This window comes from Rissa tridactyla, chromosome 1, assembly GCF_028500815.1.
Source record: "Rissa tridactyla isolate bRisTri1 chromosome 1, bRisTri1.patW.cur.20221130, whole genome shotgun sequence".
Taxonomy (NCBI): Eukaryota; Metazoa; Chordata; class Aves; order Charadriiformes; family Laridae; genus Rissa; species Rissa tridactyla.
The window spans coordinates 128,412,862-128,435,364 of NC_071466.1; the positions used below are offsets into that span (position 1 = coordinate 128,412,862).

The 22,503-nt window shown below is 48.4% G+C and overlaps 1 protein-coding gene across 1 annotated transcript in view; it reads left to right on the forward strand.

Annotated features, from left to right (window-relative positions):
* GAP43 (growth associated protein 43) overlaps window positions 1-11,361 on the forward strand; it is a 56,656-nt gene extending 45,295 nt beyond the window's left edge. Inside the window, exon 3 of the mRNA XM_054182289.1 lies at window positions 11,242-11,361. Coding sequence (XP_054038264.1) covers window positions 11,242-11,330 — 89 coding nt within the window. The 3' untranslated portion in view covers window positions 11,331-11,361. The remainder of the gene's footprint in view (window positions 1-11,241) is intronic.
* The last annotated feature ends 11,142 nt before the right edge of the window (window positions 11,362-22,503 follow it).

The following is a 22,503-nucleotide window of genomic DNA, read 5'->3' on the forward strand; positions in this document are numbered from 1 at the left end:
TTCTGTGTTTCAGTGCCCATTCTGCACAAACCACATTGGGATCCTACACCAGCTGTGCGGATGGGAAATATTAGTAATATCTTTGATGCGAAGAGCTGGTAGTGTTGATGTTGCAACTGCCGGGGACAGTTACCAACAAGATGGCCGTGGAAGGCCTGAGAACAGGCACTTAATTCATTTTAGCGTCCAATTTGCGGAGCCTTGGTTTATGATGATGGACAGAAACAAACTAATGATCTCTAAATGAAATTTCTCCTTCATTTAAACACAAAATGGGAGGATGGCAAAGGGAAGAAAAAGAGACATTTTATATCCTCTCCTTGATTGTAATTCCCTGCCTTCAGCTAGATCAATATCGTTTCTGCTGGAGATGGAGGCTGCCTCTGGTTTCCATGGCAATCTGGTTGTTGGAGGCTTACAGGCTCCATGAATCCCCAATTTATCAGCCTTCTAGGCTTTAATAATGGAGACCAGCAGTCAGGCAGCTTATGAATGGCACATGTCTTTTTGGCTGGGGGAAGGGAGGCGGGAGCGTGGTTTGTAGTAAAGGCTGCAGCAATTTGTTTTCCTGCCACCGACAGCTGAAGGGGGAGGAGAATGAGGAGAGGAGCGGTGCATTAATTCTGGATGCACTGAAGGAATTTCTAGATCATTTTTGCTGCAACTACGGAACATTTCCTCCTCTGGCCCCTTTTCGGGGTGGGCAAAGTCCCTTTGCCGGAGCAGGCAAGGAGAGCAGCTCCACAGTCGGTCCTGTGTGATGAGGTGGGAGCTATAGATGGACAGCCCAGAGTCTCTAGCACTCTGCACGTTTGCTTCCTCTCCTTAACCCTCTTTATTTCAGGATCAGCAGTGCGTGAATGCCAGCAGTCTGCCACGGTTTTGGGTTCATTTTTATCCCCCTACTGATCCTACCGCAATTGCCAGGCTGATCAGCAGAGCTGTAAGATGAGCAGACCTCAGAGGAGCTGATCTGTCTATCAAACTTCTGTCACTTGCTGTGCTATTCTCTGTGCATCTGCCAGGCCCATCTCTCCAAACCCAAGCCTCCATCCCCAAAGTGCAGTAAGCTTTACTTCCTGAATTAATTACTTTGCTAGAAGTGTCCTGGCTGCACAGGTATCATTATCAGTCACTTCAGTAAGGCTACATTTTGCTCACCTGGACATGATCTACTCAGGGTATTTCCATTTCTTCTTGTTTTTCCTCTGATTTATCCCCTATGATCTCACAGGGCAGCCACCCTAGAGAGGCTAAAGAATAAATGGATATGTCTTATCAAGACCTTGTTCTTCTGTCCCCTCACATGCCCTCTGTTTCTAAATCATCCTCCATAACTTAACTCAACAAGCAGGAAAAGACAGGTGACACAAAAGAATACTGTTGCATGAGATGGGGACATCCTGTTTTCCAATGTGTATGCCAAGAGCAGCTGCCAACTGTTACATTCCACAGCTGGAAGCAAGTAAAAACCTCTATATTCAAGCTGTTCAAATCATAAGGTATTTAAGGAATTAAAAAGAGTAGCCTTTCTGGTCTGTAGGACCTAAGTGAAATCAACAGGGGCAGGCGTGAAGAAGAGTAAAGAGCAACTTGTGGGTTATTTCTTCTTGGGTTTTTCTTGGTAGGGAATGCCTTTCTTCTACCTGCCTTCCTGTGAGGGGGTTGGGGGGACTATTGTTGAGATTGTTGCAACTCCAGTTTTAGCCTGGAATTAGGATTTTGTGGAATTTCAGAAATCACAGGACCAAGGCATCACACCTATGAAAGTGCTGCTGTGCGCAGAGGGTCTGGTTGAGATGCTGGAATGAAGAGACAAAGCAACTCAGCCTCCTGGGTACACCACAGGATTTTGTGTGACCACAGCCCAGTTCTTCATACGTTGCTCACTCTAAAATGCAGATAAAAGCCTTTGCTTTCTTCACTGGACTGCCATAAGGATAAAATACCTCCGTGATTGTGACTTAGGCCATTGTTGTGGTGACAAAGACCAGATAAATACTTACATTGCCGGCTGCCTGTAGCAATTTGGGAAGCTCACAATGGAGACAGGTCTTTACATTCACAAAGGTCTGGGTTCATCATAAATGTATGATCTGGATATTATATCCTGTTTTATCTTATATATCTGGTACGATCTGGATAGTGTATCAAAAAAGACCAGTATACTACCTTGCTGGAAAGTCAAGCAGTGGATGATGAAGAACTGTGGTCTGAGTGTCTGCAGAGGCATCTGACTCTGGCTTGCCCTTTTTGGGGAGAGAGGCTGGTAGCTTGGAACCTCTCCTGAAGGGAGCCTTTCTGCTCCAGCGGGGCAGCTGATCAACTGATTGGGAATCTGATCGGCTCTGACCCCAAGCTGATGGCTGGGGAGACCCTGCACAAGTCACTTCCCATTTCTCTGCTTCAGGATCCCCAGCTGTAAAGACCGTGGAGCCTTGGTAGGACTCTGTTGAAGTCAGCAACTTTGATGCTGTTTGTCAGGAAGCCACGCAATACTAGTGCAAAACATCTGTCTCCAAGGCACCCTCAACCCAAAAGGGCTTTTTTACCTCCCCTTTGGCCACTAGACTGCACAGCCAGTGTACACTTGCCCACCACTTTCTGGTGCAACAAAGCATCCCCACAGCAGCACCTTGACAGACCTCACTGCTGCCAGGTGGGAGCACCCTGTCCTCCCTGGAGCTGCGTTTGCTTGTAGCAGTGATAGTGGCCAATAGGGAGGTGTTGTTAAAGGAGATCTCACTGTCTGAAAACCTAACCACTCTGGTAGGCTTCTTCCAACCCTCTCTGGATTGCAATTGCCCAATTATAGGTACTGTACACAGTTTGGGACAAAAGTGCTGGTAACAGGCAGGAATGAATGACCAGCCAGCAGTAGGCATGTCATTTGTCTTAGTCTTCAGGCCTGGCTGCATCTGTGGGTTAGGTAAGGGAATGGCAGTGGAAAAAAGAAGGAGAGCCTCTTCTTTCCCATTCTCCAGGAAGCAAAAATATTTGCAAATGTAGCTGTAACAGGGTTAACACCTCACATTCATAAGGAACATCCTCCCTTTTCTCTCTCCACCCTCTTCCTCCACCACTCCCATTTCTCTGGAGACCTTACTGCTCCCTCCCATCAGCCAAAGTTGGGGAGTTTCCATAGCAACTCGGCAGCTGGTGTCTAGACACTGTGAAAGATGCTTTGCAATGGAGCTTCGAGCCTTACTCCCCTCACACCCCCTCCCCGCCACTGCGCACCCTGAGCATCTGTCCCACCACTCCCTCCTTTTCCGTCTACTGCACCCCCAGGATGCCGATGCAGGGTGGGATTTCCATAGTGGTGGTGGTGGAAGAAAGGCCCGAGATGGGAGGAGAGGGAGGGGGAATCCGTAAGCCACTGGCTCTTGAGCCTGACAAAGCGCAAAGGCAGCTGGGGTGACAGAACTGGGGCTGGCTGTCCTCTGAGAATTTAGCAGGATCAGAAAAAGAGGCAGCCGTCCAAGCTTGGACCAAAGTCATCAGCCACAGGACTGGCAGAAGTTGTTTATTTTATCTCTGCCAGAGCAACTGAGGTTGGCATACATGGCACTGAAACAAAGATGAAGTGGTCCAGGAATAGGAGGCCCAAACTACCATGTATTGTGGCCGTATTCACTGTAACAGCCTTCTTTGCCTGCTTCTTTCCAGTAGTTACTGGGCAACTTCCCTGGACCTCCTGCCTGCTGCTTGCAGTGGGGCACCCCTTGCCACCACCTAGTTGCGGGGTTTGCCAAGGGTGTGCAGATCTCCCAGGTGCCATGTGCCCACCAGGACCCCCAGGGCTCAGAGGAACCAGGTGGTACCCTGCATCCCTCTGTAGCGAGTGAGGTATTCACCAGGGGTTTGGGAGAAACCATGCAAGTCAGTCCCCTGGACCAGGCACAGCCACTCACCTGAAATACCCAGTTCCTTCCTTTCTCAGTGTTTTGCTGGGCCTGAATAAGTCTGCCAGTATTCAGGAGCAGTGAGTGGGGAGAGTGTAGGATTTTAGCACTGCGTATGACGCATCGTAGGGCTGACTGCAATGGGCTAACTTGGATCGGGAAGAGAGGTGTATAAGCAACAGCTCTGAACCTGAAGTGCATCTCGTTTCAGCAGTCTCAGACCTACCATCGTCTGCCTGGAATCAGCTTCTGGCTGGATAGAAGGACAGATGGATCGGGACAGATGAATCAAGCTGTGAAGCCTGGATCCAAATGTGGATCCAAATGTCATTAAAACTAGGAGAAACTCAGGTCAGGGATTTTCAATGGGGCCTTACAGTGCTCTTTACCCTCCAAAAAATGTCTCTAAACAGAGTGATCACTGGGGCAGATGAGGTCTGCTTATTACAGGGCAGGAAAACCCAGATTAATATTTGGAAGCAAAGCGGAGACCAGATGAGGCACAGGTTTTCAGTTCCAACTCTGACCAAGCTGTAGTTGGCAGAGGACAGAGGGAGAAAGGAGTGAGCATGACAAATACTAGAGAAAGAGCAGTGGCTGAGTAGATCTGGGCAATACTTTAGCATGAAGGCATGAAGTTCTAGCTGCACAATAAATATCAGCAATAATTATGCAAACAGTGGGAAAGCAGCAAAAGCAAAATCCCTGCATCTGTAGTAGAATCCCAGAGTGTTTGTGCAATTTCTCTTCTCTTGGCATCAGCTGTGGTAATTTAAAGATCTGCAGTGGAACAGAGACAAAAAGGAAAACAAAACACAAGCCACAGCCACAAAAGAAATGATCAGCAGAGAGGTTGCTGCTGCTATGGTCATAAACTGATGTCTGCTCTGATTTAATTAATCCTGGCAAGTCAGACGGGAGCTGGGCAGGTCCCAGGAGGCAGTGTTTTACCCGGAAATCCATTCAACCTAATTTCACTAATGTAGGGCAGTGGAGAGACTTGGAGAGGAGCCTGCACATTCAGCCATTAGAGCACAGCATAGGCAAAGGCAGCTGGAAGTACCACCATCCAGCAAAACTGCTGCTTGCGTGCCTGCTTCAACTTTACAGCAACCAGAGCTGCATATGTTCAAGGCGTTTGCTCCCCAGCAGGGCTCACAGACATGACTCTCACCCTTTCCAGGAAATAAGTGGAGTGCTGAGGGACAGGAGCTCTCTAAGACCCTATTTCAGCAAGGATCTGTAGTTCACATCCATGTTGTTTCTCTTTCATGGGCACGGCAGTTCCCTAGCAGGTGCTGGTTGGAGATGTATGTATGAAGCGTGGCTCTGACACAAGCCCTTCATCTGGGAAGCAAATGCACTTCAGCATCTCCCACCAGGCAGCTCTATCACTTAAGCAATTCTGCAGTTGCAGCTCAAGGTTTGTCTGAGGCTGCCCAAAAGGTTTCTCAACGTGGCTGCCCCATCCAGGGTGACAGATTGAAGTGAGATTGGTGGCAGCTCAGCTCACTGATACCTGTCTGTTTAGCAAAATTATCCCATGCTATAGGATGATTTGGACTACTGCATAGATTTCAAAAGACTGAAACAAAAGGCAAAGCTGCAAAACAAACTGAAATCCCAAAGCTGTGGCTGGGGGGGACCACAGGACTGGAATAACCAGGAACAGTGCATTAAAACAACTGTGAGGATTATGACTGCAAGTACAAACTAGGTGGGGTTTGTTGTTGGTCTTGTTTTGGGGTGTGTTTTTTTTTTTAGCTTTTTGACCTAGCCTTTCCTGCTTTATCCTTCAGGACAGATTTTACTTTTTGCCCCTCCTCAAGCTTCTTTTGCTTCATATTGCAGCTCAGCCTTCCCTCCTGTTCTGCTTTTTCCACACATAGAATCACAGAATGGATCACAGAGTCACAGAATGGTAGGAGTTGGAAGGGACCTCTGGAGATCATCTAGTCCAACCCCCCTGCCAGAGCAGGGTCACCTAGAGCAGGTTGCACAGGAACATGTCCATGTGGGTTTTGAATGTCTCCAGAGTTGGAGACTCCACCACCTCCCTGGGCAGCCTGTTCCAGTGCTCTGTCACCCTCAAAGTAAAGAAGTTCCTCCTCATGTCTAGGTGGAACTTCCTATGTTCAAGTGTGTGCCCATTACCTCTTGTCCTGTTGCTGGGCACCACTGCAAAGAGCCTGGCCCCATTCTCCTGACACCCACCCTTTAAGTATTTATAAGTGTTGATAAGATCCCCCCTCAGTTGTCTTTTTTCCAGACTGAAGAGACCCAAATCCCTCAGCCTTCCTTCATAAGAGAGGTGTTCCACTCCCCTAATCATCTTGGTAGCCCTTTGCTGCACCCTCTCCAGCAGGTCCCTGTCCTCTTTGAACTGGGGAGCCCAGAACTGGACACAGTACTCCAGGTGTGGCCTCACCAAGGCAGCGTAGAGGGGGAGGATGACCTCCCTCGACCTGCTGGCCACACTCTTCTTGATGCACCCCAGGGTGCCATTGGCCTTCTTGGCCACAAGGGCACATTGCTGGCTCATGGTCATCCCGTTGTCCACCAGGACTCCCAGGTCTCTTTCCACCGAGGTGCTCTCCAGCAGGTCAGTCCCCAATCTGTACTGGTGCATGGGGTTATTCCTCCCCAGGTGCAGCACCCTACACTTGCCCCTGTTGAATTTCATAAGGTTTCTCTCTGCCCAACTCTCCAGCCTGTCTAGGTCTCTCTGTATGGTGGCACAGCCACACAGGCACATATTGTGTTCTCATATTATGAATTTGGGCCCTCCTTTTTGCTCTGTGGCTGGAATGCTCTAGAACAAATGTGGATGTCTCCACTCTGGCTTGCTAAAGATGTAGGTGTTCCCAGGCTACAACTCCTCTTGTCCTAAAGTAGGCATGTCAGGTTAATAGAGTCCTAGAAATGTCATGTTCATTTCACCTAATTAGAAAGGGAGCAAAGGGTGAGAAATCAGCTGGATGTGTCTCTGTGTAGATGTCTAGAGTTAGGTGAGATGTCCATCCACTCCCACTTCAACTTTCCCATTCCATGATCTCTTCACGTGCATCTCGGTGCCGCCCCAGTCCAGGTCCATCTTAAGAAATAACTCACTGCCTCCTGCTTGTTCTCTTGCTTGCAAGTGGACACAGGGGACTCTGATCTCGCAGGAGAACTCACAGTGCTGGCATGTTCAGAAGGGAGGCAGCTTTAGACAGGTGGAAATTTGGCCACCCAGGATGAAATGCTTTTGTTCCTCAAGCAGGGGATGGAACATTTTGCCTAAATGACCTGGATTCTTGCCAGCTTTTTTTGTCGCCTTTTACACCTATTCCAACAAAGTGCAAAGTGAATCAAAAATGCCAAGGTCGTGCAGTTCTGGTGGTATAACTGTATGTGTCCACTACAAACCGACAGGTGCAACAGCCCAGAGTTCAAGGAAGTGGGAAATCAAGACTAGTATCGGATAAAAAGCAATGTAAGAAATATCTTCTCTGCTGTGTGGAATCCCCAGGATAGCTGTCTACTAATCTCCCCAGGGATACCTTACCCTCCTTTTCTGGGACACTGAAAACTAGGCTGGAGAAAACCCGAGAGAACATACTGCAGAAATAGCCTGCATCAAACAAACTGGTGAAGGGTGAGTCAGATAAACCATCTCACCTCTCCTTGTGAATCAGACACTGCTATTAACTGTCCCTGATGTCAGCAGGGTTGTGCTGCATTGCTCCCATTGCACAGAGAGAATCTTCTTCTTTTCACTGCTGTGGTTTAGTGGTGCCATGGCTTGAACTTCTTTTTTTGTGCTGAATTTTTTATCCTTTTTGGTATTACTTCTTGCTAAAGTTCATTACTGTATAATAACACCAGGTTGCTTCTTTTCACTCATCCCAAAGATCAATGAAATGCTGCTCAAGCTGCTAGGAAGTAAGACATAGCTTAGCAAGGTGAAGCAAGGTGTAGGGTGTTTCCCCTTATTGCTTCAACACTATGCAAGAAGAAAGAGGGAGAGTGACTGGCTGAATTTTCTGTGATAATTCCCGTTCAAAAAGGTAGACCTCTTGTTTATACTCGGGACATCCACAATCATGAAAATTTGTTCTAGTTTGCGATGTGTCCGGCATTTGGGTTGAATGATTTCTCTCTGTTGACTCGAAGATGTGGTGAAGTGACTTTAAATCCTTTCTGCTGCTCCATGACCTCAGAGTCAGTCCAGGCTATTTCAGCCATGGCAGAAATCAGTGCAGTCTTTGGGCTGCTTCACCAGTGAGTCATCTGACTACCACTAACTGCTCCCCAGAGAAGAGCAACAGGGGCAGTGAGGCACCCCCGTGCAATTCCTCTGCCAGCCAGGGATCTCTGGGTGCCGTGGGCACTCCCTGGAAATTAGATTTGCCACTGTGGGGACTCAACGGGGAACAAAACATGGCAGAAAATCGTGTTTCAACCGGCCTGCTTAACCTAAGAGCAAGAACAGCATGGGAAACATTGTGAGCTACCCCACGTCACCGAGGTTGCCAACTCCCCCACTTTGAGTACATGTGGATTTCCTGCCCATCTTGCTAGGTCAGTTGTCAAGAGCCTACCGCTGTAGGAGCTGGACCCCACTTTCAGCTGCTGATGTAATGGGGGAATCTGTGCGATTTCGCGGTTTGTATGTCTTGGCCAAGGCACTCAGTATCGTAGCAGGTATCAGGACCTCCCAGCGTCTATCCCTGTGCTTGCTGCCTTACAGTCCCTTCTGTTGTGCTGTCCTGAGGAGGCTGTGGGCACTGCCAGATAAAATCTATGCATATTTTCAGTAGGAAGACACAGAAAGTTTTAAACATAGTGAAATATAGCGTCAGGGCTTGCGTTCCTGAAGCTGCATTGCCTCTCCTTTGTTGCTCTTCCATTCATCTTGCATTTATGTGCAGAAAAAAACAGAAGTTCTGCCTTACTAGGATCTATCAGAGCCTTATAGAAAAGCATGCTTTGTTGCTGGCTAACAATAGTCTTTTGGCTCAAACTTAGGGGTGGATGGTTGTGCATTAGGATTCTGCTCTTGGCCCCATAATGCAACATGTCTCCTGCTATGAATGCCTTGGAGAAGAGCATGATTAAAAGGACTTCCCTCCCTCCCAGTGGAGTGTGATTAAGTCATTCAGGAAAACTAACAAAACTAGGGCAAGTTGGCCTGCTTTGCCTTGCAACAATACTTGCATTCTATTTTAATCAGTAGCTTGTTTTGTCCTTGGTTCATGGTTGTAGCAGTTCCATACATAAAAGGAGTCCTCAAGTAGCATTCTGTTTAGCTGTTCAGTATCAAGGGAAAGAAAGTCCACAGATGTTTTTGCTGACAGGGGGTTTGCAAATGCAGGGGCTCAGGCCATGGGGATGTTCCCACAGACTTTTTCCTTTTGGAAAATCAATGGTCAGAGTTTACTAAGACAAAAAGAATTTGAAGGTCCAGAAGCAGAGCCTTTAATGAAGATGGTTCAGGATAAGAAGTACACACATCTTAAAGGTGATCCATATGGAAGTGGTGCCTAGGAACATATTTAAAAGCTAGGCTAAAGAGCCGAGGGGGTTGGGAAGCCAGAATGCAACACCTACTGCCAGTGTTGGAAGCAAATACAAGTCTGCCATCTGATGGCATCGAATGGACCAGGCCAAAATGCATAAATGGTGTCAGTAAGGAAAGTTTCACATCCCAATTAACAGTCTCACTAATGCTAAATGTGGGTGTGAGGATCCTAATCCTCACAAACTAAACATCCGCTTGTGAACGTCCATATTATTAAGCTGACAGCATGGGCCACGGTGAGATTTTTGAATATGCCAACTAGCTTTGCCTCAGCCAGCTCCCAGACACAGCCACCCTGTTCTGGAGAGTAAGGGAGTTTAGCCATATGGACATGAGCTGTGTGGTGCCAGCTGGCCTCGGGGCCAGAGAGTAGTCCCTGGCCCATTTTATTTACTGGTATGAGATAATCTGATAGCTCATCAGAGAAGCCAGGAACTGTCCAGGGACCCCACAGTCCTCTCTGAATGACCATCAGAGATACAGTGATGCTACGGAGGTATATTGAGTGCCAGCACTGAGGTATGTGACATACCAATCTTGTGGTCTGTCCCACACCACCCAGCCCTTCAGTATTTTTTTCTTTTCCCTGTTTTTTATCCCAAGTCTGGAGTGATGCTGCTTGCTTGGCCTCTCCATGGTCTGTGTGGGAGGGGGAGTCAGTGAGGAATGGGGAGACGATGGAGCCGACCAGCCACTGCAGTGCACTAAGACCCTTGTGCATTAGTCTACCTTACAGCCCTGGGTGAACCATCACCTTCTCCTGTAAGAAGCAATCCACATGATGCATAGACTTTAGTGGGGTTTCTGAAAGAGGCCCAGGACATGTTTGTGTACCTGTATCTAAAGGTGATGAGAGCTGATCAGCAGGAACTTGGAGACAAATAAATCTGTCCTGCTGCAATGAAGGGGGCATGATATCCTGGGCTGGATGAACCCAACAGCAAGATCACTCCAGCTTGAGGGGTGCTCCTTTCATTTGCCTTGTCCCTCCCAGCTGCCTCTGCCTTCCCCTTGGTTCTGATCCCTGTCTAGTTCATTGTTGTGCCCTGTCTAGTTCATTGTTGTGGGATTGCTCCTAGCGTTCATTTTAACTTCTCAATGAACGATGTGCCAGAACAAGGTGTCTGATTGTCAGGCAGACCCAGCCCCCAGTTACACTCATTGCTTCCCCCCGGGGCAGCTCTCCCCCGGGAGAGCCCAGAAAACGGGAGACGTGACAGCCTCCTACATGAAGGCTCCCATTTCTCTAGATCTCTGTTCAGTGTAAGAGAAGTCTGAGTTACAGGTTATAAAGTTTTTCCCTTTGGGTCTTGCAAGCTTCAAGTGCGTGTAGACTTTTCTCATCATGACTTCTTTAAGTCTCAGCTGGGAGGATGTGTAGCAGTAATTAGGGGGCAACAATTCAACAGTGGCTGTCGCAGTCAGTGGGTTCAGTAAAAGGGTGTGTGATCTAGCTGGTAAACCAAGAGCCTAATCAGTGCACCTGATGAAATGAATGGTGGTTGCCTGCCCCATCAGCAGCGAGCTAGGTGGCTCCTTCCAGTTGCACATGCTTTCTGGCAGGGCCGGAGGTGTTTTGTGAGAGCTGCACACTTGGGCTGAACCCTGGCACATTCTTTCCGTGCTGCAGAAATGCTAGGGACTTTGAGACCTGGGTCACTTTGGGGAGAGAGAAGCCTAAAGCCACGCAGTCCATCATGCGATGGCTGTGTGCACATGCAGGATGCTCTAGATCATGGCTGACTAACCCTGGACCATCTCTTTCCCCACTAGATGCTGTAGAAGAAACCAAACCTACTGAAAGTGCCCAGCAGGAAGAGGTGAAAGAAGAAGAGAGCAAGGCGGACCAAGAAAATGCCTGAACATTAAGAAATGACTCCCCGTTGCCCCTCCCTCCCTCCCCCTATCTTCTATCCTTCCTTCCCATCCCAATCTCAATCTCCCCCCTTCCTGCTCACATCTGTGAGCCTGTCTGTCCCTCTCCCAATCCCACTTAAACCCTTTTTCTCTCTGTGTGGCAAACATTTAAAGAAAAAAAAAAAAAAAAGCAGGAAAAATCCCAGTCAAACAGTGTGGCTTAAACATTTCTTTGTTTCTTGGTGTTGTTATGGCGAGTTTTTTGGTAATGATGATCCAATCATTTTGGGAAAATTCTTGCACTGTATCAGAGTTCTTTGACCTGGCGCGTGCGTGTGTCTGTCTGCCCACCGCGAGCGCTCTCTCTCTCTCTCCTCTCTCTCTTCTCCAAGTGTGTGTGTGTGCAATGTTACGTTCATCCGAGGAGTCCAGACTTACCGAGTGAGTTAAAACAAAAGAGGAAAAAAAAGAAATTCCTTTTCTTCCTTTTTCAATGTGATGGAATGAACGAAAGAAAAAAAAAAAAAAAGACCAAACCCAACAAACGAATGAAAAATCATACTAAACCCCAGTTTGTTTTCAGAACTAGATCAACAACAAAAAAAATGTGCCAATTAGCGTAATGCTTGGCTCCAGGCTCCTTTTTCAAACTGAACAATAATTATAATAAATGAGAATAATGATCATTAATACCACCGTGTCGCATTTCTATGCTGCCGTACATCCTGCTGGGCTGCCAGCCAAATGGTGGGCCACTTCTTGCGTGGCCCCACTGTGCTCCTCGGCCACCGGTCAGTGACCAACCACACTCCCTGGCACTGATGAGGGGATTTTTAAGGGAAGCAGGCTTGGATTTTGAATGAGGCATTAGCACCAACTAACATAAATAATGAAAGTAGCAAAGTCTGTTTTAGGAAAAAACAAAATAAGCAGCCCTCTAGGAGACCTCTAGGCCCTGATTTGGAGAAGCATGGTGACCTTGGAGGGATAACCCTGGGCAGCCCTGTGGGTCCCAGCAGAGGGACTAGCTTTGCTCCACGCTGAAGGTCTGACTCCTGCTGAGGGCCCCACTGGAGGCCATGAGGGGACAGGGTCCTGGGGCCTGAGCTCCCCCCAGCAGCAGGGTGATGCTCGCCCCACCGGGCTGGGGTTGGAGAATTTCTTGCGTAACATAGCGTGGCCCTCCAAAATGTTGTTTGGCAAAATAAATTTGGCCAGTGCATTGAGTAAATAGGTACGTAGGGAGGACAAGGTCTGGTAGCATCAGAGCCAGTTGAGAGCACCTTGAGAAATACCTCATTCCTGCTCCCTGGTGGAACCCGGGTTGGTTCACCCAGCTCTAATGAGGGCCAAGGCTTTTAGCTGTTGTTTATGGCCTTCCCCCACGGCCAGTTAAAAGCCTGGCGCAGGCTTGGTGCCACAGGCAGAGCACCACCTTGTCAGTCTCCACTGACACTTTCCACGGGGTGTAGGATGTTCCCTGGTGTGTGCCAACTGCGCGCCCGTAAACCCGGCCTGTCCCGGTGGAGGACTGGCAGCTGCCTGGCCCTGAGGTTGAATGGCTGTGAGGGTCTGCCGTTCTGTTTATGAGCTGCAAGAGTGAACAGTCCAGACATATTCAGTAATAAGTGGGCTTTCATAAAAGCCCAGTTATTGCTCTTTCACTGCCCCTGATTATTATCATGTGCTTCCCCACCAGTCTGTGCGTGGTTTCCTGGACGTATTGGCAGTGACAGCCAGGGTACTCTGCAGGATTGCTGTACGATGCTGCAGGGCCACGATTAAATTGGCCTCACGGCAGTAAGACCAAAAAGATGGGTCTGCTGACAGCCTCACCGTCCCTTGGTGGCTGATGCTGGGAGTAGCAGCCCCACAGCCTTCAGAGGGCTGCCCTACTCCTTTGTTCTCCTCCATCTCTTTGTTGGAAATAGGGAGAAAAGATGAACGGTGTCTCCTCAGAGATGATCGGTTTGAACGTGGACCGCTCACTGGAAGTGCCATCAAAAGGCGTCAGGATTCATTTCCATGTGCTTCCTGGTGTTGGGTAGAAATAAGAGAGAGAGAGAGTGGGAGGATTTTAAAAAAGAGAGGGAAAGAGAGAGTGGGAGAGAGATTGGACAGAGATTTTTAAAAACAGGGATTAGAGAGATGAGGGAGGGAAAGATTTTCGAGTGGATAGATGGATGATAGGGAGAGAGAGGGGAGTATAGCTAGAGTAAGAAAGATTAGAGTGAAAAAGATGAGAGAGAGACAGGAAGAAATTAGATAATATGGAGCAATAGATGATTGATAGAGATAGTGAAACGTAGCTAGCTAAAGTAGATTAGACAGACTAAATAGGTAGAAGGATGGGCTGACTGACAGATAGGTATTGTGTCATACTTCATAAACGATATATATGCTAATATTCCCATGTCATGATGGGTGGTAAACCCTGAGACACCTTCCAGCCTGACCTCAATTCAGCAAATGTAGCGCGGACATCAGGCATTGCTTGGACCGTATGTCAGGTCTCACCACCCTGCCCGTTTCTGCCGCGGAAGCGGCAGGGGGGTGGCTGGTGTTTGGGGAGGGAGAGCGCTCTGATGGACACGGGGGCCAAGGCGTAGGGAGGAGAGGCATAGAGTATGTTTGCTGTTCGTAGCACATGAGGTGCTCAGCCCAGTTCGGACGTTGCAGATGCCCCGTGTCTCTAGCACTGAGTCGAGAGAACTGAGGTTCAGCTCCCAGGATTTCTGGGAGAGGTGTTTGGGAGGAGGTAGGAAGGAGAGAGCACGGTTTTTGTTTAGCCTCATCTTCTGTCATGACCATTTAAAAGAGTTTTCTTAAGGACTGTCTTGCCTGTTTCTGCAAAGGCTGTGTGGCCTCCCTGCTTTTTTGACTTCAGACCCCCAACTTTTCATCTTACCTCCACTTTACTATTACTGTTTTTAACTTTATAAGGAAAAGAAAACTGCCTCTCATGCCTTCCTGGACATAGGCCTTCCTCCCTCCTCAAAAAACAGAAACATTTTTCTCTCCCTGGGGATGTTTTATCTTTGCATTTCGCATGTTGCCTCCCCCTTGGCTGATGGTTGGGGCATTGCGCGTGTTTTGTCACCGTTCTTAAGAACATACTTTGCCATGTTGCTTAGAGAACAAAGGATTGCGTTTTGTGTTTTGGGTTTTTCCCCCCACAAAGAGAACGGGGTATGTGGTTACCAACTGCAAACCTAAATAATTTAGATACTAATTCCTCTCCCTTGGTTCCAGTTTAAAATTACTAGCTGTAACCAAGCACCCCCCTATCTTTCTTATTGTACCGTGTCCTGATCCTGCCAGAGAGTCAGGGCAAAGAGAGCGTGAGAGAGAGCACACAGACAAACCCTGCCTTCAGCAGGCAGTGGTTTAATGTGTAATACACAAGATTTGTATAGGAAGCTGGGCTGTCTTCAGGGTACAGGAAGAGAGCAGAGAAAAGCATTTGGATTTCCTTGAGTTGCCTCTTCAGCCAGATTTTAAAAGGCTGAAAGGAAACAGTATAAAGGATGTAGCATGGGACGGAAGCTGGAAGGAGAACAGGGGTATTTGAGGAACAATTTTTCTAGCAGGATATCAAGTGAGCTGAGAGCAGCACAAGAGGCAGGAGGTCCCAGAAGGAAAGAGTGGAGCAAAGAGTACCCAGCAGAGTGGTTGGAGCTTTTCCTGATGCAACAACCAACACGAATTCCCCAGGGAGTATATATCTAATCCTCTCTCCCTGAAGAGGATTTGCCTGGAGGTGTTTGTGGTTGTTACTTTATGTATGGAGCAGGAAGGGCTTGTCAGAATGACTCACTCTGGGAAGATGCTGCCTGACCTCACGTAAAGTGCTGTGGAAATTCAGAGTCCAACAGGGGCTTTTTCCATGCCTCTGTAGAAAGATATGCTAGTGATCCACATCTATACTGAATGCTTGTACCAGCTGTAGGCCAGCTCTTGACATTTCACCTCATCTAGACTAAGCCTTGGAAAAGTATAAAACATCCCAACCTAACACCCCCCATCAATGCAGTAGATCATTCACATGAATTTGGTCTGCATTGCAACGCTTGTGGCATCCACAGACTGTCTGCCTTGATAGCGTATAAAAACCCACAACCCTTGCCATAGTTGCATCAGCCAAGAAGCTCCACCGTGAGCCACATTCCAAAGGGAGGGGAAGGGCATACTGCTGAGATCCCTTCAGACCTGGTATTTTCCAACCCCAAACCCTAATGCAGCCCTGTGAGAGGCCTTAGCTAGAAGGAGCTCACCTATGGTGAGAATGTAAACACCATCGCTTGGGGAGCATGTCACTCTAAACGAAAGAAATGGCCATGACCGGAGGAGAGGGTTTTAGAAAGAAAGGAAAGAAGAAAAAAAGAAAGAGGGAGTTCATACCAAACTCCCCGCGGGAGATATTTCTTTTTTCCTCAGCTCTCCGAATGGCAAACTAGCACGTGAGGCTTTTTGTACTGAAGGTCTGGTGTTTGTCATAGGTGTCTTAGGAAGGAAAGAGAGCAGCTGTGGTTTGTGGAGGTGGAGGGAAGGGTCTGAATGAATGTTTCTGTGGCCGCTCTTGGCTAAGAAGTCTGTTCGGTGGTCACCTGCAGCTCAGTGATGCGGGGGTGGTGGTGGTGGTCCTCTTCCAGGCCTGTGCTCAGATTCCCTGCTTTTCCGCATTGCCACATTAGCACTTTCACTGGATATTTAGAGCACCTCAGGACTGGTTCTCCTCTCGCTCACACCGGGGTAACTCAGGAGTCGCTCCACTGGAACCAGTGGTGTTAATCTGGTGTGAAAATAATGCGAGAGGAGGATTCAACTCCTCGGGGGGGGATTTTCCAGGTCCCCGAGGGGGAAAAAAAAATCAATGGGAGTTACATGTCTAACTGCCACTTGTGCCTGTGAAAGTCTGCCCCTTATCTACCCGTATGTATATAGGGTACAGTTTTCAGAATAACCTAAGTGATGTGGGCACTTGAGAGCACACATTTCACTGGCTTTCAAAGAGATGTAAGCTCCTAAGGCCCAAATGCTGAAGGATGTCGAAACTCCTCTCTGCAGCGAATCTTGGACCTGGGGCCTAAAATCCTCCGGTCATTTTCCAAATGGGACTGAAGATCATGAGCCATTTAGGTGGTCCTGAAAGCTCTACCCTCTATCCATTTTTCAGGGTGTTGATCTCAGGTCATGTGCGAGCCTGCATTCTTGCCTACAATGCTTTATTACTACATTCCTCTGTTGAGCAATACTTGGAAGAAGAGGTGAAGGCTGAGATTTTGTAGAACAGGCTAGTGACCCCAGTGGCTCACGTCTGGAGTGCCCAACTTAAGAGACGCCTTGCTGGGGCCCAATCCACAGGTCCCCTGTATCCTCTGAACATCAAGATTCATGTATTACACATCCAGAACCACTGGTCACTTCCCCAAAAAAAAAATCCCAGCCTGAGACCTAGACTACTCTCACAAAAGAAAATCCTAGGTGAACCGTTCATCCAACAGCTTGGTTTTTCTGCTCATGCCTGTTCCCAATGAATGAAACACATCCCTGTGCATCACCTAAGCCCTATTTTGAGGAGTTACACTGGCATACAGCTGAAGTAACACAGTAGTAAATCAGGGCCTGAAGAAGGCGGCTACAGCCTAGAGAGTATCAAGAACTGTGACGTGTCTGGAGGCTAATAAGAGCAGAACTTGACAATTAGAGCGGCCCATTTCCGGTGCTCTTGTGTGAGGATCTGGAAAGAGTCTCTCACTCATTGTACTTGTGCATTATGAATGTGTCCATCTGCAGAGATCTAATGTACACATATGTCCTGAATATTGTCCTAAGGTTGCAAGCTTCAAAAATGAGCAGAAAACATTCCCGAGAAGTGAGAATAATACAGATGTCTGTATTTGAAAAATTGGTTCAAATAAAGTCTCTCACTTATAGCTACGTGTAGTTGTGTGCAATTATTTGCTCCTAGAATAGAAGTTTTTCCCTTGTGTGGGATTTCAGTGCTTTTATGAAAAATCTCATTCTACTCTCCCTTGACCTTCTCAGTCAAGTCCTATTACTGTGGAAAGAAATACTTTCTACTTATTCTGTCTGGGCAAAAAGCTGCGTTAAAATGAAAGGGTGAAGTAAAAGATCTGGTATGTTTTTACCATTGTTAAGTATCTATTGAGGTAGAAGACACAGGCCTGATGCAAAACGTGGTCTCCCTGTGCATAAGAACTAGGTATTTACATAATAAGAACCAGACATCGCTGCAGATGCTCTTGACCCAGGAAAGGCTAGTGTGTGGCTGTCTAGAGACTGCCTGAAACCAGGGGGAACAGAGGAAAGTTGTGCTTCGGCACCACGTACCAGCAAAATGCCCATGGCAAGATGCCGGGCCTGGGATGTTGCGAGTAAGGAAATCTGCTTGGGTGTAGAAATGGTGATGTGGGTCACCATTCAGTAAAGCACTCAGCATGTTTAAAGAAAAGTGAGTACAAAATGGAATAATTTTTTTTAGACAATTAGGCCACCGTGTGCAAGCATATCTAAAGGTATCAAATTCCTCATTGGGTTTAAAGCTTCGGTAGTTCACTCCAGAAGTTTTTGAGACAGGAATATATATATCAGCACCTAAGAAGTCCCACCAAGTTCTCCCCTCAGTATCGGCTTTGTGCCAAGTGCAATGAAATATGAACAGAGCAGCAATTGCTGCCCAAGCTGCGCTCGGCTGCTGACTTAATGCTGTGCTGTATCTGTCAGCAGCTCAAGAGCAGAGCTGAAATCAAGCATTTTTATCACATCTATTCATCCCAGGAAGCTTTGCAACCACTATTTAGAAATCACTTGCAACTCATCTCTAAAATACAGCAGCTGGCTTAGCAAGGGCCCAGGAAAATTCCTGATGAGGCTCCAAGGAGCTGCCTGGGAAACAGAGCAGACCTCGGCACCTCACATGGGTTCTGGACAAAGTGCCAATTTACAAATGAAAATGACACAATTAGATGTCTGTATTCTTGCATGTAATCATCAGTTGCCCCGTGGCTTCTCCAAAAAAGGCGTGGTCTCCAGCTTGTGTGCAAACAAATATTTAGCATTCAAAATCAAGTGGTTTCAATTAGCCACATCGCTAGATTGCAGGGCTCGACCCTGGCAGATTGGCTTTGCTTCACTGGGGCAAAACAGCTGTAAAGGGGCATCCAAGGGCCTCCCTCCAAGTAAATGGTTATGGTGGGGTAGCAAGGCTGCCTTGCACTCTTTTGTCTTTTACACAGCAGGAGGAGGGGAGGGGGGCAGGGGGCTGAACCGTTGTCCCATGGCACGTGTGTCAGCTGAAACACTCAGCCCAACGTAAATCTCCCCCAGAGGCTTTCTAACCAGGCACACAAAGCTCGTTGTGTGTGATTTCCAGTGTCGCGCTCTTGCCACTGTGAGCTGGAAATAAACTTTCTGCCTGAATCGTACAAAACGACCCGCGACTCGCCTTGGGTGTTCGTCCCCCATCTCCTCTCTGCCCAAGTGAACCCCCTTCAGATCACTGATTGCATTCATAGGCTGCACCAACAGCCTTTCCCCAGCTTCTCTGAGACGTCAGTGCGTGATGTGTTTCCGATTCTCATGGTGGTCCCCCAGCTTAACCCACACTGGGCTGGGAAAAGCCTCCTCTCCTCGGGGAAACAGCAACAGGAGCTTCAGGTTTGCCTGGTTTTTGACAACGCCAACAGCTTCAAGGCAGACTTGACACCTTCATTGCTCTATGAGGGTCACCAGCGAAAGACCGGTGTTTCTCATACTATCACTCAAATTTCTAAAAGTCTGCTATCCTTTACCCACCAGGCAGCACGAAGCACCCTGTAATAGACACTTAACTGTCTCCTAATCTGCTACGCTTTGCCCTGTTTTACCATTGTATGCGGAGCTGGCATCCAGACTGACAGGGGCTGCTGCCCTCTGAAGATGAGCAGAAAAAGCCAGACAAAGGAAATTACGCGCTTCTGTACCTAGGATCACTTTTGTTTATTAAAAATGAAACTATTTTTCTCCATGTAGGGCCACTTTTGTTCATTAAAGGGGAAATAATTTTCATGCAGCTTGGCACGGAACGGTGAATATGAATAATAAGAGCGGCAAGGAAGTAAAAGTCCATTTCTCTCAGAGGAGCAGTGCTGACTCTGAGGCTGAGAGGCAGGGTTTGCAGAGGGGGCCATAGCTGCAGAAACAGGCTTGGGGTACTTCAGTCTCTATAAATGCACCAGCCTACAACCCAAACTACAAGCTGGGTACAGGTAGAAAGGCACTGCTTCGTACTTAATTTAATTATTGTAGTTGATTAAGCAAGTTATGAGTAAAATGTAATTAGCACTTTGGGAGCAAAGGGTGGATGCTAAGCTGAGAGAGAGAGAAGACTCATTATCTCTGGTGGGAGAGAGGAAAGGTGGTACAGGTCATCTCCGGATGGATAACAAGGAAGGGTTAATTGGGGTGAACCAAAAACTGCAGGTGAGGTCTCTCTACTGAGCCCATGATTAGACTTTTTTTTCAGTCATCTTCTGAAGGGTTTTGTGGCCATCCTCAGGACCCTGACCCAGAGAGGTAAAAACATTTTCTCTCGTTGGAGGAGAGGTCTAATGGAGAAGGTTCAATTTTCCCTCTCTACACTGGGTGCGCCCGTCCTTGGCCATTTATCCACACGGTCAGTCTGTGGTTTCAGTTTTGATTAGCCTCATTCAACTCCTGCCTGTGCAGCAGCTCATTTTTACGTGCAGGGACGATGTCACTGTGGGTGCTGTGGGGCAGAGACTTCTTCCTTGTGTTTGCCCAGGACCTGAGGCTTTCCTTCTTGAGTCTCTTTCATTTTGAGGCAGACCTGAGTGAGCAACACAGCAAAAGCTAAGAAACTCCAGATTTAATGGTGGCGTAAGGGGTTCTGGTGTCTAACAGGGGAGACACCAGTGGCTTTGGATGTGGGGGACCAATGTTCCTGGAACCCATGGAGAAGAAACCCACAAGGACCAGCCCTGTGTGTGATGATGGGTCACCCTCTCTAGAAGCCACCTGAAGACCAAAAGACAATTCCTGGTTGAAGGCCAGCGCCCGGCAAAGAAGTGAGCATTTTCTGAGCACTGACACTTCGGCTTCCTGACCCCCACTGCTTCTCAGTAGCAAAGAGACAGGAGACCTACAGCCATGAGTTGCTGCCCCCAGGCTCCTCTCCACTCATGACAGCCAAGCCTGGTGCCAGACGGGGCATGGTTGGGAGTTGGGGCTGGAAGAGCAGAGTGCAGTGTAGGGGGCATAGACTTGAGAGACTTCACACGCTCACTGGTCCCTAGGAAAAAGCTGAAGACGCTGGGGGCATCACCACCCTGTCTCATATCCGAGGGGAGGGTGAGGAAGGCTCGCTCGCCGCCGTGAAGGCTGGTGGCTGGGGAGGGCTGGCTCTGCCGCACCGCCGGGCTGTTGGCAGTGTCTGCATCCCAGCCCCTCGCCGATGGAGAGCCCATTAATAAGGCTTTCCAGCCTGTCACTTCCATGCTGAATCCTTTGAAAGCCGCGCTCCTCTGGGCCCATTAGAGGGAGGAACTGTCTCTGCCGAAACATATGGGGCTGTCAGGCTCTGTCTGGCTGTTGCTCTGAAAGCTGCCGCCGCTGCTCGAGCTGTTTGCTGACAGGGAAGAGTAAAAGCCATCTTGAGGAGGCTGTGATGAGGATGGGGGCTTGGTAAGGGGCTGGGGGAAGATGGCAAGTGAGCTGGCAAGTGAGGGATGCTGGTAAACAGTGTGCTGGTAGGTGGTGGGCTGCTATAGGAGGGCACTGGGTTAAAAGCCAGCCAAAGGGCTGCTGGGCAGCTCAGGGGGCGTCTGGCATGCTATGAGTGTGACAGTGGGAAGAAGTGCCCCTGACGACAACTGGGGTAAGCTGGGTGGTGAATATCGGGTAGGGATGCAGGGGTAGGCTGCGGCAGCAGAAGACATGGCTGACGGCAGAGTTTTTTGGGCTTGTCTGGGGAAGGAGAGGATGGCAGCAGTGCTGGGTGGCTCTATGGGGACAGCGCAAGGGCGAGGCTTTGGAAAGCATCAAGCGGTCATACCAGCCTGGAAGTTGCCGGGCGCATTCCTGACATCGCCTGAATGCCGCTGGAGTTTCTCATTAACCAGAGCACCCGCCCCCCAGCTCCATTTGCAGAGACTGAAGAGGATTTAATGGAGTCCCTTGACTTTTTCCTCTGAAATATTCATAGGTTTTAGCAGTCCATTTCATGCTCACCTCCTCCTCCATTAGAGAGCATCGAAGAGGGACTCGGTGGGAAGTACGCTGCCGTGGAGCCGGGAAGACAGATAAAGGGACCTGTGGCTCTGACCAGGGGCTGCTGGGAAGTGATCCACTCCCCGTCCCTCTCACCAGGCCCGCAAAATGACTCGAAATGAGCCCTGGGCAGCACACACAGGGAGGTCATTAATACAGCAGGAAAGGAAGGAAGCCAATTAAGCAGAGTGCGCTATCTGGAGTTGCTGCCCCTGCTACCCCTGTCACACGCGTACACCACACGTCTGCCTCCCTGCCCGTCTTCATAATCTGCAAGGCCAGGAGCTCTGTGAGAATGGCACAGGCTGACAAAAAATGCCTGGAGGCAATTAGTTTCCTCTTTGCCTCAGCACTAACGCTGTGCTAGGATACAGGTAAGGTCCAGGGCTTGGATGAGACAGTGCAGAAGCGTGTTGGATTTTGGATGCCCTGCCTGCAGTACCCAGCACGGCAAGGAGCCTGCTGGGAAGTGTGGAGAAAGTCAGAAATAAATAGTGCCATTGCAGTCTGCTATATGAAATGTCCCAAAAGATCAGGGCCAGGTGGGATCTCAGAGCATCATCTGCATCATCCCCACCTTGCACAAAATAAGAACAGCTGGTCTTGTGGCGCATCCCACCATGATATAGATCCTTCTCAGGTATACTCATTTCCATTTTCTTGCTTTCTGTCTCTCCAGTTTGACATCTTCCAAACCTGTTAGGTACTAAACAGAGGCTCTAATAGTCTAACTGATATGTCCCCACCAAAGTCCCAGAACCAAATGTCTCTGAGAATTTGGTGGTGGGGAGTGGTGCAAATCTCTGCTCCAGATTCAGACCTCTTTTGCAGCAGTTACACTCCTAACACTTGCAGCTTAAAGTCCTAAGTAAGTTTTTATCAAGGACT